Raw genomic sequence first — 18339 nt, 5'->3', positions numbered from 1 at the left:
TATCGTTCTGTTGTCTCGCACAGAACTCTCCGTGACCCTTCACACTGCTGGGGAAAAGACCTCGTTTGAGTTTGCTGAATATATTGTCATCGCAGGAAACAACAAAGTCAAGGTAGCCATTATCTATCGGACACCGTACTCTGAAAAACACCCAGTAACGGTAGCCACCTTTCTCGGCGAATTTGCTGAATACCTCGAATCAATTGTGCTGTCATCTGAACGTCTCCTCATTCTAGGAGACATGAATATTCATGTGGACGTCCCAGATGATGCCGACGCTGTAAAGTTTTTAGATCTCCTGGAGTGCATGGGGCTAACACAACATGTGATTACACTAACTCACCGCTGTGGACACACTTTAGACTTGATCATTACACGAGACCTGGATAGCCTTGTTCAGACCTCGCCCATCTCTGACAGTTTCTTGTCAGATCATTGCACTTTTCTATCTGAACTAACTCTCCGTATGCCGGCTACAACTGTTGAGGAGGTCTGCTACCGGAAGACTAAGGCTATTGACATTGAATCGTTCAAGGATGATCTCAGGAAATCGAGACTATCCCAGGACCCACCCGATGTTACGGTTCAACCATGACCAGCCTTTTAGATAAACATGCTCCACTTCAGAAGAAGACTACCACGGTTCGTCCGTGGGTTCCTTGGTTCAATAACGAAATCAAGGAGGCCAAGCGTTTACGTAGACGGAATGAAAGAATACGGCGAAGGACAGGGCTCGAGTCAGACAGGGTAAAATTCATCAAGGCACGCAATCATGCGAATCACATAATGGAGCAAGCAAGGGGTGACTATTATTTCAATCTTATTAATGAAAACTATTGTGATCAGAGAAAGCTTTTCAAGACGACCAGTGCACTGATAGGAGGGTCGTCACAGGAACAATACCCCAAAACACTCTAACCCTGCTATGCTTGCTAATGATTTTGGCCGATTCTTTACACAAAAGAACGATGACATTCGCTCAAAGCTGGATAGAATTGACCCCTCATCAAATCAGCCTGGCTACTCGATCACGAGTAGCGTCCAAGAGCACTCGTATAGTGGCACACCCTTCACTAACTTTGAGCCTATATCGTCTGAAGGTATCAAAAAACTGGTGCTGAATGCCCCAAACAAGACTTGCGACAATGACCCTATACCTACCAAGATTGTTAAAGACTGCATTAATGAACTCTTAACGACCATTTCCAACATGGTTAATCTTTCGCTCAGTCTTGGTCATTTTCCTGACATTTGGAAAGAGGGTTTAGTGAGACCAAAGTTAAAGAAAGTCAACGTGGACTTGATAAAGAAAAACTACCGGCCCGTCAGCAATCTCGCATTCCTTTCAAAGATCACTCAAAAGGAAGCTGCACTACAAATCTCTGATCACGTGTCATTCAATCAGATGTTTCCAGAATTTCAATCAGCCTACCGCAAATATAATAGTACGGAGACTGCCTTACTGCGCATGCGCAACGACATACTCGTCAGCATGAACAAACAACAAGTCACATTACTAGTGTTTCTAGATCTAAGCGCTGCCTTGATACAGTAGACCATGATTATTGCAGCGCCCGGAATACAAATTTGGAATTAAAGATCAAGCAGTAACGTGGTTCAAATCCTATCTGTCGAATAGATCCCAGCGTATTGTAATCGGCAATGTAAAGTCAGACAGTTTTGATCTGAAGTTTGGTGTGCCACAGGGCTCCTGCCTCGGCCCAATGCTGTTCTCCCTTTACACTAGTGAGCTTTTTGATGTCATTAACCAGCACTTGCCAACAGCGCACAGTTACGCCGATGATACCGGTATCTATTTGGCATTCAATCCAAACGATGATTCCGATCAAGACGCCGCCATTGCAGCAATGGAAGCGTGCCTCTGTGACATCCGCAGCTGGATGATCAATGACAAACTCATGATTAATGATTCCAAGACTGAGTTTATGCTCATTGGGAGGAGGGCGCAGCTACAGAAAACTAAAAGCGCTACTTTAACTATTGGCGAATCCATCATCTCTCCCAGCACGGAACCCCCTAGAAACTTAGGGGGCTGGTTTGACTGCCATTTCAACCTAAACTTTAATATAACCAAAACTTGTAGGAGTGCTTTTTTTCATCTACACAATATTAGACGCGTCACAAAATATCTAAGTATAGAATCTGCCGAGAAATTAGTCCACGCTTTCATCACAAGCAGATTGGACTATTGTAACTCACTTTAATACGGACTACCCCACTGTACCCTCATAAAACTGCAGCATGTTCAAAACGCAGCTGCAAGAGTTCTATATCTAGCACCACGGTATTGCCATATCACACCAATATTATACGAATTACACTGGCTGCCTGTGACGGTTAGAATAGAATTTAAGATTATTATAATCACTTACAAAGCAATCCATGGAACAGCTCCTAATTATTTATCATCTCTCGTCAACTTTAAACCTAATTCTTCCTACAGCCTCAGATCAAATAACAAATATCTGCTTTCAAATCCAAACTTCAGGACTCTCCCTACTCTTGGTGACCGAGCCTTTGTAGCCGCTGCACCAAAACTGTGGAATATCTTCCGTTAGATCTTAGATGCACCTCCGATTTTGAAGTTTTCAAACGTAATTTGAAGACTCACCTTTTTTAAAAAGCCTTTTCTGATATGTTGTAATTCATAGACTAGATAATTATTCATTCGTGTAATTTTTAATTGTAAGGCGCATTTGAAAACTGTATAGTTGAATTTGCGCGGTATAAATAAATGTTATCATTATTATTATTATTATGTACACTTTTTTTTTGCAGTTTCACTTATCTTATTGTTTGGCGAAGTTAATAAAGTAAAACAAAGAAATTGATTCATTAGTGTGTAGACCAGATGCAAAATACGGTATAAGCCATTCCGTAAACAAACGGAGCTTATTAGCGTCTAGCCGCTACATGTCTTTATATTGAAAATTTATTAATCCGTAGTAATTAAAAAGCGCGCTACAATGCTATAAATGTGGAAAAGCAAATAAAAGCTCAAATATACATAGTAATTAAAGCTAAAAAGTTAATAAAGCTATAAATTTAAATAAACCACTTGGTGCATTATGTAATAGGTTGAAAATATCACAAATCAAAGTACAAATAAAAAGGTGAGATTTAAAACGTTCAAAATCGACCTTACGATGAATGTGAAGGGGCAGGTCATTTCATAAGTTTTGGGCCGCAGATAAAAAAGCGTGATCACCTGAAGTCTTTTTCATTTTCAAACTAAGATATTTCGAGATAAGACCACTAGCTGAACGGAGACTATAGCTTGGCTGTTCCTTAATAGTGATCACGTCACTCAAGTATCCAGGGGCCTGACCATAGATAGATATAAAAGTAAGAAAAAGTACTTAAACCCGATATGAAATTTGACAGGAACCCAGTGTAACGAACGCAGCGCAGGGGTTATGTTACTGTGGGTACATTAGCAGCTGCATTCTGCAGGCTGTTCACATACGCGAACAGCAAGTAAACCCAAAAATCTGAGAAAGCAAGTGATGTGGATCTGTTGCTGGAGATTCAAATTAAAGTCAAACTATGTCGCCAAATTTCTTGCTACAGAGACAGCAGAAACGTCAATGGTCCCTATGACAAGGCCATCAATATTCACTTTTAGAGGGCTGTTGTTAAGTACAGCATGAACTAAGTTTTGCTGTCATTAAGTTTAAGCTTATCCGTAAGCATCCACGTACGAATGTCCGCCATACAATGCTCCATGACATCGACTGCATTACTGAGACTGATTAGTTGCGAAGGGCTAAACGACAAGGAAAGCTGCGTCATCAGCAGGGGCACTGTTTTTGATAATATTAATAATAATAATAATAATAATAATAATAATAATAAAATATACTTATATAGCGCCTTTCTCTTAGTGATCCAAAGCGCTTTACAATCAGTACTAATAGTAATAAACCTAATAAAATATTACGATGACTTAATTGTTAAAAAAAAAATATAAATGAATGAATGAATGAATAATAATAATAATAACAATAACAATAATAAAAACAAACATGAAATTACAACTGAAAAGCACGCTTAAAAAGAAATGTTTTGATTTTTGATTTGAAAGCTTTCAGTTCACAACATGTGCGTAAACTGATTAGCATGGAGTTCCATACCTTAGGACATGTTAGGAGCTGCGTATGAAAAAGCTCTGTAACAATAGGTTTTAAGGTTATAATTGGGCTGAACTAGGAGTCCTTTAGCTGCAGAACGCAGAGTTCTTGTTGGTCTATAGCGAACTAACAGTTCTTCCATATAAGGCGGTGCTACATCATTAAGTGATTTAAATGTAAGAAGTAAAAGTTTAAAATCAATTCTTTCAGGAATAGGCAACCAATGGAGAGACCTTAAAATGGGTGAAATATGTTCACGTTTCCTAGTACCAGTCAAGAGACGTGCGACAGAATTTTGCACAAGCTAAAGTTTGTTAATATGATCCTGTCGAAGCCCAGATAAGAGAGTTACAGTACTCCATTTTTGACGTAATAAATGCATGTATTAATATCTTGCAGTGAGTAGACGATATATATTTCCTAATTTTAGCGATATTGCGCAGATGGAAGAACTAGGCCGATTTGCAGACTGCTTTCGCTTGTTTGTCTACCGATAGAAATTCATCGAACCAGACCCTATGTTCTTTGCGGCATGTGAAGCATGCATCACGTCACGGCAAACTGTAATAGACTCCAGTGGAGGACGAGAACAATGGCAAGCATTGAGCACAAGGAGTTGTCTTGTCACTGTTCAGCCTCAACTTGTTTCCTGTCATCCAGTTGGTAATATCGCTGATGCATGACTGAATGCGAGACAGTGAGTGCATTGGTTCTCCACTAGCCTTTGGGTTAAACGAGAGGTGTATCTGCGTGTCGTCGGCAAAGAAGTGAAAGTTTGAGCCATGTTGTGTAATTATGTCTGCAAGGGGTGCGGTGTACATAGAATATAGGATAGGACCGAGCACCGAACCTTGGGGGACATCGCAGAGAAGCTTTCGATTTGCCACTGTGACAGATTGGGTGCGGTCCGTCAAGTAGGACGTTAACCAAGATAAGGCCTTTCGGGTGATTCCGAAACGACGTTCAAGTCTACCAAGTAGAATGTCATAACCAGGGGTTCTTACAACCACGGGTCTTACAACCAGGAATTCTTACAACCAGGTACCGTGTCGAAAGCAGCGGAAAGATCCAGTAACACGAGTATGACGCAACTATTGTCGTCGATTACGAGTAAAATGTCATTGTGAATACGAGTGACAACTGTTTAAGTGCTACGTTGTCCCATTCAATAAGCTGATTGAAACATCTCATGTAGATTGTTATTGACAAGACGTTGATTAAGGTGATTCCCTGGTTTTGCATTGCGCATCTCTTACTGCGCATAACAAGATGCCGTAAAAAAGAGCATGTTAAGTAACATTATTAAAATGAAGTTGACCGAAGAAAAACGCTATTGCAATTTTTGCTTGCGGTTGTTTCTTGCCGAGGTGAGAGTCAATGTGGTGGGAATGTGCATAACGTAAGCACTACGCGTGTGGCTGAGTTCGACTTCCTCACCGAGAACCTCGATAGTGGATGTTTAATTTGTGCTTATTCACTTTGATTTTCATTTAAACGCTTTCTTTATCACATTGTGTCCTAAATGTGATATCTCGATGTAAATTCTGTAAAAACGGATTTTTCAATACTTTCTTCCCCCTTTCACATACATTCTATTTTGAAACTCGCTCCAGTCCTCTCTCAAAAATTAAGGAAAATGCATTTGGTGCCCACTTTCTGAAGCTCTACCGCAAAAACGAGTACGGTGACCTCCATTTTTTCTTTCATGATTTTAATAAGGACAGTGCTTCCTTTCGGTGAGAAAAAAATTGGCACAAATCTATGTTCAGTTTTTTGGCAATTTTACTAAATTGTACGGATTGAGCTATCACGTGTCGAATAGCGCGTGTCCAATTTAATTCTACTTTGGAGCGTAAAGTAAAAACGAGGGCATTAAAAGGCATTTTTATGGTACGTAAGTGGATAAACAATACATTTAAGTCAAATTCTGTGCGATACCACATGCATCATTGAAAAAATCTTTCCTTTTTGTCTAGTTTTGGGCTACGCGCGGTTTTTGTCAAAAGGTCCAAAATAGCCGTATTTGTCAGCATTGTGACGTCAAAACGATTACGGTGACCCCCACTTTTTATTACTTTTTTATCATCTTCTTGACTTATTACATCAGTGTACCAAGTTTCATCTACAATCTATGTTAGGTTCTTTTACTAGGGAATCACCTTAAGGCGTACAGCTACTACCCTTTTAGTTGCTTTAGAGACAAATCTTAAATTTGAGATGGGTTGAGATTACTTCAAAAAGTTTGCTAAAAGTAGATGGTAAAAAGCAGTGGCTCCAAACACGATCCTTGTGGAGAAGCCGCAGCTTGAGCTAGCCGCCGGTTGGACAAGTCGTGAATGTAGATTTCGTACCATTTATACTGGGTGTTCGCTTCTTAAATAAGACGCGGCCAGAGAGAGCCGCGGCTTATTTTCTCTCGGATAAATGGCCATATTGTGGTCAACAGTGTCGAAGGCTGCACTCAAATCAAGGAGAACTAAAAGGGTTACATGCTTGCAGTTCATATTCATAAGAATGTCACTCTGTGAATTTGGTCGAAAACTGTACGTTCCGTCAGTTTTGATATGAGGTATAAGTTGATGACGGGGCGGAGGTTATTCAACTTCGTCGGATTTAAGCCAGGCTTCTTAAGGATCGGGATAACCACAGCTTCTTTTCTACATCAATATTTAAAAAGCGAATCAACAACTTCGATCTTTCACCAGATTTGGAGCCAAGTTATGGAATAGCATCCCCCCTGAAATACGTCAATATCCAAAAACCCTTAAAAAATTATGTTCACGAATTTATGTTCTGTCTTACAAACTGAGGACGTTTACGTTGAAGCACCTATCGTACTCAAAAAGAAATAAAACCTAGCGACTTTTTTAATCGACCGTAGGATTTTAAAAATAGTGGAATTCTTGCTATAAGCAATGCGCAGTGAAAAAATGCACACACAAAACTGTCACTTCCGTAAACATTTAACTAATGCGTAATTCCATTACGACATTTGTGTGGAGGAAGATTTCAGCAATAGTTACCGAACATTAAAACTTTGCTTGCGACCGACCAACAAACCTCTGCTTTGTGTCATGGGGTGGATTTATTTGTAACATACCCATATTGCATTTGCCCCAAAACAGTAGGAATTTCCAACGGGCGAAAGTAAAAGACAGAGAAAAAGAGCGACAGAGAGCTAGAGCGAGAGATAAAAGACAAAGGAGACATTTTTTGTGACAAGAACAACATGAAAATTTTGTTGCGGTGGTGAGAAAATGAGAAATGTTAGCGGCCACTAAGGTGAAAGTCGTGAAAATGAGCCGCAGTGAAAAAAGAGTGAACATGAAGCTCCTTCAGGTCATTATTCCCTAACCACATTTTTTTCAACCTTGGCACAAAAAGATGGGGTCAACGTGGCTGTTTCCGCCTGTTATTCTAAGTGTTTTTTCCTAGTTACTTGCAAAATATTCGAAACTTGAGCGAACGTCGAAACTCATCGTACAGCAAAATCTATGAATCTTGATACAACCTTGAATCTGTTTGTTTGTCTTGGCTATAGTTTTTCGGTAAAGTGACTTCAAATTACCCATTCTTGCAAAATGTAAAATTCCGAGTTCTGTCAACGGGAGTCGCACGATGAAACGCCTCGCGTTCCTTTCGATTCACTGTTGAACTGAGACAAGTAAGCCGTGACTGCTCACTGAGTAGATGTACCACTATCTATGCTCAGTATACCAAGTAAATTAATGGAATCCTGTGTTGCAAGCAATATCACTAATCACGTGGTTACGCAAAATTTACTTGACGACAGGCAATGGGCTTATAAGAAGGGAAAGTCAGCAAGCCAAGATTTTTTTCAGGCTTTTTTTTTTTCGCAACTGCATCAGTTGCGTTTCTTAGTTGCATATATAACTGCGATGATCATCCTTCATTTAATCACTCTGCAGTTCACGCATATGATTTTCATATATTTATACTGACTTTATCATCACCCATTCATGGGTTTATAACGAACCAATTCAACGACCTACTCCCAGTTGGCTTGTTGGCTTAATTGGTAGGGGCTGCACCGGTATCGCACAAGACAAGGGATCCTGTGCAAGCCACTATATTTTTTTTCAGGATTTCTTTTCGCAACTGCTTAAGTTACATATATAACTTCGATGGTCATCCTTCATTTAATTCTTCACTCCGCAGTTCACATACATGATTTTCATATATTCATAACTTCAGAACACCTTTTAATACATCTAAGAGAGAGGTGGAGAGAAGCAGTAGAAAGAATTAGCTTTTTGTGGGAATACTGTTTCCAGATTTCACTAAAGCTTTTGACAGTGTCGAACAACATATTACTACAAAGGCTGAACGACCTAGGAATCAGAGGAGATATCTGGCTGTGGTTAAAGAACTTCCTCACAGGACGAAGACAATTCGTCAGAACCAACGGATGCGACTTCTATACACACATTAACTCACGGAGTGCCAGACCCACCTTATTCTCGCTCTTTACAAACGACCTCCCAAAATCACTACGCTCTGCGGAAACCTTTCTGTAGCAGAAAAACGACACAACAATATATTGTATCAAAGAAACGATGGATTTGCTAACAAACACACTTAACCATGTCCTAGCTGAGCTCTAGGAATGGCGCGACAGGAATTTGATGGTATCACACCCAGAAAAATGTAAAGCAATGATCATGCAGCGGAAATCAACATTCACTGACTCTTCGTCTTGGCAACAACATCATTAAGTAGATAACCTCAGAAAGACCCCTTCAGACCATGCTGCAAATGTAGCGAAGTTCTTCGCATCCAAGTTAAGTTAAGTTAACACGCACTTAAACAACCTGGAGAAACTCCACGCAAGGGCTGGACGAATTGTATATGGATTGCCATGGGACATTAGTGCTGAAGATGTCTTAACGCGAACCGGATGGGACAGTTTGGAAACAATGTATAACGTGCAATTAGCGGAGTTTGCCTTCAAAAGTATTAAAGGTTACACTGTCACGGAATTTAAAGACTTGTTTTTACAGGGGAATTCAGGCCGTAGAAGAAATGACGACATCATTCTTCCAAGACTAGAAACGAATTTTATCGGAAACTCCATAGGTTATGGAGGAGTAATCGCATGGAACAGTTTTATGAAAAAGGAAACAACAGCTAAAACCGCGAAAGTATTTAAACGCCGTCATGCAAATTTTGACACTGATAAAATGAATTTCGAACCTATTTTAGCTACAACTAAAAACAGAGATATCGGTTACAAATATTTTTAACAGTTTTCAATCTTTAATTGCGCATACTCTAATCGTAACTGTTGTAAGCACGACCCCACCAGCAGTGCTGATCTTCTTATTGTGTTAAAACAAAGTTCTTTTCATTTTACTGGTGACTTCCATGGGAGTTAAGAGCACATTTACAATGTACCTACCTTGATGCGTCTGTGTCTAGGCCGCTGAGTGAATCCTGATCCTCTTTGGTAAAATGACTCTCCAGTATGTTTTCGGCTTCATGAACATTAGTCATCTCTGAGCTCTTGAGCAGCATGAGAGCATTTTGAAGACACAGTGAGGCAAACGCCAGAGTACAGGCCGGCATAGCAGCTGATTGAACTTTGCTCTCTCTGTACATATCAAAATAACTACTTCACTTCATTATTGTCTCTAATCTCTAGCAAGTCACTGATTCGAACGAGTCAAATAACTTTTTGGCACTTTTCTTGGCCTATTATCAGTGTGCTTTCAAACATTTGAAGAGTACGTAAAGGCCACTATTTTCAGAAAGACTTTTCCCTTAGACTTGTTTCAGTCATTTCCGAATGTTTGCTTGATTATCATGTAAAATAAAGGTAAAGAACACTCAAGCCACAGAAGGCCAACATAATAAAATTTGCTTAAGACAGCGATTACTTAGAGCTGCAAATCCAATCAAGAACTTCTTTGCCACGAAAACTTTCTCAACTTCCTGTAGCATAGGTTACATTTGGAGTAGAAAAAGGCAGTCATGTAGTATTTGACAAATTTCACTTTCCATTTTCCCGTGCAACTTGCTACTTACAAATCATAGTAAAATGCCAGCAAAATATGTAAGAACAAACATTGACAGACATCTTTCATTGCAACACATTCATTTATGAGACACTCTTAAAAATGTGACATTTTTAACATGATGGGCCGGTTTTAATTGCCTAAGTAACTTAAATTATTCACTTTTACCACTTGTGAGGCTTCGAGAACATGCATTCTAGGAAGCTTTAGTGTCATTAAACACTTGAGCTCCTTGAGCGAATCTTTACTGTGCGTTACTTAACAAGCACAAGAGCTAGTTCAAAAGAAACAGAAAGGAGAAGAAAATGAAAGAACCCTACTCTGTATTGCACTGTTTGTCAGTGGTCTGAGGTGACAGCACGATCTTTCGATGAGGCCCAGATCCAACTACATCATGAACAACGTCACTTTTCCTGATGCATTGCTGGCGAAAGTCATCGGCCTTCAAGAAAAAAAGTCAACAGAGTGCAAACAGGCGACATAATTACCGGTATTGCAAGCAACAATCTGACTGGCAGTCATGTTAGTTTATAGACTTGGTTTTAAGACACACATTACAATCGCAGTTACTAGAATAAAATAATAGAATAAAAGTTGAAAAAAACAAAAACAAAAACAAAACAAAAAAACAGAAAATCACTAATTTCGTATCCTAACTGAGTGCACTTAACCGTTTTCATAATCCCTGCGCCCAAGAAACACGCTAGCCAACCATCATATCTTCTATCTTGATGTGCGATGCATCGACAAATTCAGAAGTTAAGTGATACAAAAATTGTAGTTTATTTTAAAGTTCAGGGCATTTCAAAGTATCTCGTAATTCCACAAGCAGCCCAGACGCACTGTATTTAAATATTTTAAAATACTTTGCTGTTCCTGGCAGAAGGTGATATTCAGCTTATCGTACGTAAGCTTTCTTTTGATATTTTGAATTTTAGGCTCGAATTTTTGTACAGGCTTCGGTACAAGCTTTGGAGGTAGCGGTCCAAATACACATCGGAGGGTCGAATGCCATGAAAAACAGATAACAGTGGAAATTTCAGTTGCAATGGAGCCACGACAAATAAAAAGACAATGATATAATGGTAAAAGACATGCTTTATTTGGAAATATTACAAATTCTTGACTCATCTTCAGTAAAATATAGTCGACTCTCCAGCTCCGATCCTCTTTTGTCGTTCTATGATGTATTTTAAATTATTGACAGACAGTTCGTCTGGGCTGCCTGTGGTAGTTCTTTTTATTTTTTGCTTTACAAACATTAACGTAAATTAATGAACTAAAGGCCAGGGCAAAGTAAAGACTGTGCAACAACGATGCAATGTACTCACCAGTTGAAAGGCTACAATGCAGCATTCTGCTAACCTAAGCCAAAGGCGAGGGTTTGTATGGTAAATTTGGACAGCTTCAACCAGACAGTCAAAAGCTACAACAGGTCGACCGGAGAACAGCAGCTGGATTCCCAGATTGTAAAGAATCTCATGACGATGGCTAACACCAAGAGACACAAGAGGGCGACTAGATAGAGGGACATCTAGGGAAATAACATTCCAAACAAAACCCATTTCAGAATGGCACACCAAAAGTTTGCTTCCATTCTATCATTAAGTGGTTATTTAAAACTAAAAGTCCTTTGAACTTTGTCAAAGAAGTCTATGTGCAGCTTTCAGTCAAATGCTTTAAGCACCCAACGCTTTGCTCGCTTCAACGTGTGATTTTAGAAAGGCTAGTGGCAATCAAAAGAGATTAAAATCATGTTCAGTTGTTCACAGTTAGTTTCCTCCATGAAGCAGCATCTAAACATAAGTTATCTGAGATATGATTGGTTCAGGGTGAGTGAAAACTGAACATTCATACGAAATAGTACTGCGGGTAAATACTTCACCATAGTTGCCACAGCCAGAAGATTTTGAAATTCCCTGACTCTTCCCTGAGAAATGTAAAATTTCCCTGACCAACTGAATAAACCATTTCACAAATTAGTCCTGATAACGCACTCAAGTAGTATAGGAGGGACCGGTTAGGCCCCTTTTTTTGGGCAGGAATCTCATTAACTTGGGCAGGAATAAATTAACGCCAATGACGTCATAGGCTATTGTCTTGATCTCATGAATAAAATGCACAGGAATCTCATTAAGATAAGGTCGTGTGTTATTTTTAGTTGGTTTAGATTTTCTAGATACTTTAATGTTGATAGACGTCTTCCTTTTCGATTGGTTAGTTAAAAAATAAGAAACGTTTTCATTGGTTAATTCATAGTGTCTGAGGAGTAAAGTCAAACTTGTCTGTGACTTAAAATCACTGAGACGTAACGTAATTATGCACTTCCTATTTCCTGCTGCTGTGATTGTCCTTGTTCCGGTTCACTGATTTTTGGAGGGCAAATGGTGTATATTAAAGAGGGCAAAGGCAAACTAGCTCTTTTTTACACTGCAAGCAATGTTTTACTTACCCCTCTCCTTTTCATTTTTTATTTTTCTCCTCCTCTACAATTTTATTATTTTCCTTCCTCAATTTTTTTCTTCTCATTTTTCCCTCCTCCTCCTCCTCATTTCTATTGTTTTCCCTCCACCATCGCCACATTTCTATTGTTTTCCGTCCACCACCACCACCACCGCCACCACATTTCTATTGTTTTCCCTCCACCACCACCACCACCGTCACATTTCCATTGTTTTCCCTCCACCAACACCGCCACATTTCTATTGTTTTCCCTCCACTACCACCACCACCACCACCACCGCCACATTTCCATTGTTTTCCCTCCACCAACACCACCACCGCCACATTTCTATTGTTTTCCGTCCACCACCACCACCACCACATTTCTATTGTTTTCCCTCCACCACCACCACCACCACCACCACCACCGCCACATTTCCATTGTTTTCCCTCCTCCTCCTCATTTTTATTGTTTTCCCTCCTTCTCCTCCTCCTCCTCCTCCTCCTCATTTTTATTGCTTTCCCTCGAAAGGCCAAAGAGGCTAAAATCAGGCCTAAACGGCCTAAAAGGCCAAACTTGGAGGAAAAACAATAGAAATGAGGAGGAGGTGGAGGAGGAGGAGGAGGGAAAACAATAAAAAAAAGGAGGAGGAGGAGAAGGAGGGAAGAGGAGGAGAAAAATAAAAAATGAAAAGGAGAGGGGTAAGTAAAACATTGCTTGCAGTGTAAAAAAGGGCTAGTTTGCCTTTGCTCTCTTTAATATACACCATTTGCCCTCCAAAAATCAGTGAACCGGAACAAGGACAATCACAGCAGCAGGAAATAGGAAGTGCATAATTACGTTACGTCTCAGTGATTTTAAGTCACAGACAAGTTTGACTTTACTCCTCAGACACTATGAATTAACCAATGAAAACGTTTCTTATTTTCTAACTAACCAATCGAAATGGAAGACGTCTATCGACATTAAAGTATCTAGAAAACCTAAACCAACTAAAAATAACACACTACCTTATCTTAATGAGATTCCTGCGCATTTCATTCATGAGATCAAGACAATAGCCTATGACGTCATTGGCGTTAATTTATTCCTGCCCAAGTTAATGAGATTCCTGCCCAAAAAAGGGGCCTAACCGGTCCCTCCTATACTACTCACTCAACCTCACAGCATCCTCTCCACCCGTTTATTTATGCTTTCAGCAAGTCACGTGCAGGGTACATGAATTGATAGTTCCTCAACATAACTTGTCGTTCAATTTAATGAACAGTAATAAACCAATACAACATGATTCATGTCCGTAAAATGTACAAAAGAATTTAAAATGTTAGAAAACAACAAAGATAGAGGGAAAAGAAAAAAATATGTACTCTTAAACCTTCCCTTTTTCCTGACCTCTTTCAAAGACATACACTTTCCCTGACTCGAAGTGAAATTCCCTGACTTTTCCCTGGCCTTAAAGATTTTTTCTCTTACCATTTCCTGACCTGTGGCAACCATGATTCACAAGTTTACGCAATTAAAAATTAAGATGAACACAGCCCATGCAACACAAGAAACGTTTAAGACGAACAGACATACTCATGTCAATTAGGGGAAGTGAGGAAAGAGCTTTGTTATTTTCCTGCAGAGCCTTTCTGAAGTAAAATGCAGCCAAATTGTACTTCTGGAGTTGAAAGTGAATACATCCTAGGTCGTTGAAGTACATTGTGGTAACAGACTGTCCTCGCACTGCAACATTGTTTGGTTTAGGTGCGCTGTTCAAAAGCTTGATGGACTTGCGATAGTTCTGGCGCAGGTACTCAAAGTTACTTTTCAGAAAGAGACCCTCTGGAGCCTAAAATAGCAGGGTTTTGTTTTAATAGTAATATATTAAGTAAATAATGATAATACATTCACATGTTAGTCCTGTTGCTTTAAAATAATTGGATATTAAGAAATCTTTGTGTTCCGTTCGAAATTCTAGAAACTTACGGGCTAATTGATGTTATTAAAAGTCACGAATAAATAAACTTGACAGAGCAATTTTATTTAATGTAGACACCCTTTTTTTGTTTTCTATTTAGTTAAGTCACTATTTGGACAAAACGTGGGCTTTGTGTAATTCAACTTTTGTTCTTGGTGTCGCTGTTCATGTTATTTTAGAAATGGCCCCCTGCGTACTGTATAGCTGAGCGAGTCGTATACAACAAAAACAGTTACAACAACACATAAAATTAAAAAAATCTGTTTCAGGTCTGAAGTGCCAATTCAGCCCTGAAGGCCTACTTATAAATCTGATTCAGCCTTTTCTGGCGCTATTTGAGCACAATTTAAGTGTAAAAAGCCCCAATAAAGCCTATTCCAGCACCTGGTGGGACTCATTTCACCCTGTGCGTCCAAATCAGCCCTAGGTAATTGGAGTGTATTGATCCTGATTAAAGGAGCCAAATTAGAACCAAAAATAGGACTGTGTTTTACTCACCGAAACAGTCCCATTTTTCGGGCTAAATGATACAGTGAACAAACTTAGGTATTCTCATATTTATATATACCCTACGTGATATTACTTAGAGGGAAACTATTTAGGCTAAGTATACACAATATTTCGGATAGGGCTTCTGATGACACATGAGAACAAGGATTTCGGAGCGGTTTCTTTCGGTTTCTGCGCCAATCTTGAAAGTGGATCGTCACATATCTGATAGGTTTGTGTGGCATTGTTTGCCGCACTGTGAACTGGTGTTCATACTATGCCGGATAGCTTTTTATGTTGGTACGAATAGCCATGAACAGGAGCCCATCAAATTGGGCTCCTGCCATGAATGAATGGCCGGGATAGTGTAGACGAAGCCTCAGAATAAGCGAGAACATCGACAATACATTTTTGAAGAAAATTTTGGCGAAAACAAGTATGAAATTATCTAATATTTACTTCAGTCAAAAATAATGCTCACCACACTTGTTGTATTCAGAACCGTTTTGATTTCTCGTTTGCAGGCTTTCATTGACTTCACCAGGATATTCAGTCGTGCTTTATGCTACAACAAAACAAATTCTTGTCATTCTCACGAAGGCCTGTGTTGGGCTAACCCGTTGCATTGAAGTGTAAAACTGAAGAGGTCCAAACTGATGTACGTTATACAGCTGCATACCTGATGAAAGTTAAGTTTCAAGGATTCATCCACTTCCTTAATGGGCTGTAGTGCTGCAGCTGCGGACTGGCCACCTGGTCCAAGCTGTGCTTGTAATCCACCTTGAATAATCTGTGAATGCTAATCACATGAAATTATTCAGTTCAATCACCAAGATTAGGGACCTAATAAATTTCACCCGGTTAGTAAAAGGAACATCAAAAACCTGTTCGATCGCAGTCAAACGTCCGAGTTTTTTTTTCTTTAATTAAATTTCGCTTTCTAATAAGTGCGAACAATGGGCAAGGACTGTTTAAAACATCAATTACTGAAACAAAAACATTACGCTTAGTCAGCAAAACAGCAATTCTGCGTGTGCATCAAGCTCTTCAGTAAAACAATGAGACGCCAATGGCAGCGAAAACTTCACCCAAAAAGTGAATTCACACTGCTTGAAACGGCCTCATCGCTCTTATTCCAGGAGTTGAACTCTAAAGGACTCTATCTAAGTTCACGGAAAGAAAATGAACGTCGCTGTCTTGTATTCTCGTCCTGCATAAAACGTAAAAAAAAAAGACCCCCATAGTGGGGGCTCATCCGGCTGCCGACTGCGCGATGCAGTGGCTTTTAAAAACAATCTTGAAGTATAGATTATAGATTACAGATTGAGTGAAAAGCTACTCCTAACTGGTGGAATGGAATAGAGATATTTATACACATAGCCTTTTGAAACAAGAGACAATTGACATTATTTTTAACTGGGACATTTTGGTAAACCATCCGCCATTTTGTCTTTTTTCGAAGGAGAAAGCTCATTCTATAATTGGCCACCACATGCAGGCCAACCTCATGCACGTGTAGAGTGTTTGTTTTGCTAATCTAAACTTATAGCCTCTTTGCCGTTCTCGTTGCCATCAATGTTGCCATTACTTAAGCTCCCTACCGACCTTAAGTGACGCCTCTTCTGCTTCGCTTTATGCAACTTTCAACTCCGTTTATAGCTAAAGCAGCAGTTTTCTCTAGGTGCACAGTAATTACCTCCAATGGTTTAGCTGAGCCAAATATCATGTTCTCCAACACTGAGAGTACATTATGAACTTTGTCCACCTAAATTGGTGAGAATTAACAATGGAAAAAAAAATTACACTCAATAAAACCTCTTGTCACTTGTGTTAGTTGTTGATTTCCTAAGCACAATGAACCATATTTTGAACTGCGCATAGGTTGTACATTCTAGTGCAAAAATCATGATAAAGCATTGCGTCCGGTCATTGCAAAGTTCAGGGTTCGATTTCCAGAAAAGCAGGTTCTTCTACAACCCCTTAGGGTGCTCATTCTGCTGCGAAAATGATGTTCGTTTCATTTCTTTACCTGCAGTTTTAAATATGATTCAGTTCATATATTTCAATTCATATATATATATATAACTTAACAAAGGAAAATACCATATAAAGTATCTAGAATTGAGCTTGTTATTGTACTTCTTTGTTGTTCAGCACCTATTTGCGTGAAATTCTGTAACATCATCTACTCTTTTTTGGAAAAATCATTTCTTGAATTGTGCTTGCCTCAGTCTATTCTCTATTAATGTTATCACTGTGGGATGAGATATGCAAATGAGCTACTCACTTGGGTTTTGTATGGTGATCGGTTCACCCCCAATTCGCCTGATATGAAAACGAAATGTCGTCATTGTTGCCGAAGTGTACTTTAGGCAACTCTGGGGCGGTTCAGGCGTGCATTCACTCACGCCACCTCGTAAGAGAACCCTTGGAACTACAATCAGGGACAAAAGTAGTTGACACACTTGTTTAAAACTGGTGCTTTTAACAAACATTTAATTCATTTATTATTTCATTCTTTTTAAACGCCTTAAATCCCCTCACCCCCCGAATCAATGTTGTCTGAAGTAAAAAAAAGACATGAGGGTCCAAAGTTCAACATTGATTTTGGGGGGAAGGGGTTGAGGTAGACAGGGGAGGGAGATAAGTATATCCACTATGCAAAAAGGGGCCATTTTATGGAAGTGTGTCAACACTTTTGTCCCTCATTGTAGGTTGTCATGGTCACGTTCTTGTCACGAAAGCGGAACAGTCAACACTCGATTCTATTAGTTCTGTAGGTCGTGTATATATGTTACAGTTAATTTTTTATTCCACTGAATTTTTGTTTTTCCTTTGTTTAAAGTTCATTAACATACAATAACATACCCAAAAACAATAGAAAAATACAAATTAACTGAGTCAAAAAATAAATGTAACATATACATTGTACACTGCGAGCATCTCGATCATAAGCACCGCTAGGACGGTTTAAATTTTCAGTAACATGACAGGGGGGATTGTTGCCGATAAATCGCGATATTAACGTGATTGTTTAAGCCGCAAACTTCTAAAACTTCGCAGGGTGATCTCCAGAGGGGCTCTCTAAATGGATTACAGTCTGCGCCAAAAGTCGTTTTACACTGAAAATCAGCTAATTATGCCTAGGGATGGATAAATTCTCAGACGGCGAAGCCACTTCTCGACTAACAGTCTAAAATATTACTGTCAACAAGAGAAGAGACATAAGATGTCTGGCTTTTTAATAATTGAATCGGG

General features: G+C 39.4%; 1 protein-coding gene across 5 annotated transcripts in view; it reads right to left on the bottom strand.

Annotated features, from left to right (window-relative positions):
- LOC140937654 (CCR4-NOT transcription complex subunit 10-like) overlaps positions 1-18339 on the bottom strand; it is a 118622-nt gene that overhangs the window by 23147 nt on the left and 77136 nt on the right. For 4 of the 5 annotated variants that reach the window (XM_073387211.1, XM_073387213.1, XM_073387215.1 and 1 more), the window contains 7 exons: positions 16778-16846; positions 15761-15880; positions 15563-15646; positions 14208-14463; positions 11518-11720; positions 10507-10628; positions 9571-9780 (listed from right to left, as the gene is read on the bottom strand). In XM_073387211.1, the coding sequence (XP_073243312.1) occupies positions 9571-9780; positions 10507-10628; positions 11518-11720; positions 14208-14463; positions 15563-15646; positions 15761-15880; positions 16778-16846 (1064 nt within the window). The remainder of the gene's footprint in view (positions 1-9570; positions 9781-10506; positions 10629-11517; positions 11721-14207; positions 14464-15562; positions 15647-15760; positions 15881-16777; positions 16847-18339) is intronic. The other variant, XM_073387214.1, reaches the window with a different exon arrangement.

Source organism: Porites lutea, chromosome 5 (assembly GCF_958299795.1).
Source record: "Porites lutea chromosome 5, jaPorLute2.1, whole genome shotgun sequence".
In the NCBI taxonomy this organism is placed as follows: Eukaryota; Metazoa; Cnidaria; class Anthozoa; order Scleractinia; family Poritidae; genus Porites; species Porites lutea.
The sequence above is the reverse complement of the archived record's forward strand: the minus strand, read 5'-3'. Positions and strand labels throughout refer to the sequence as shown.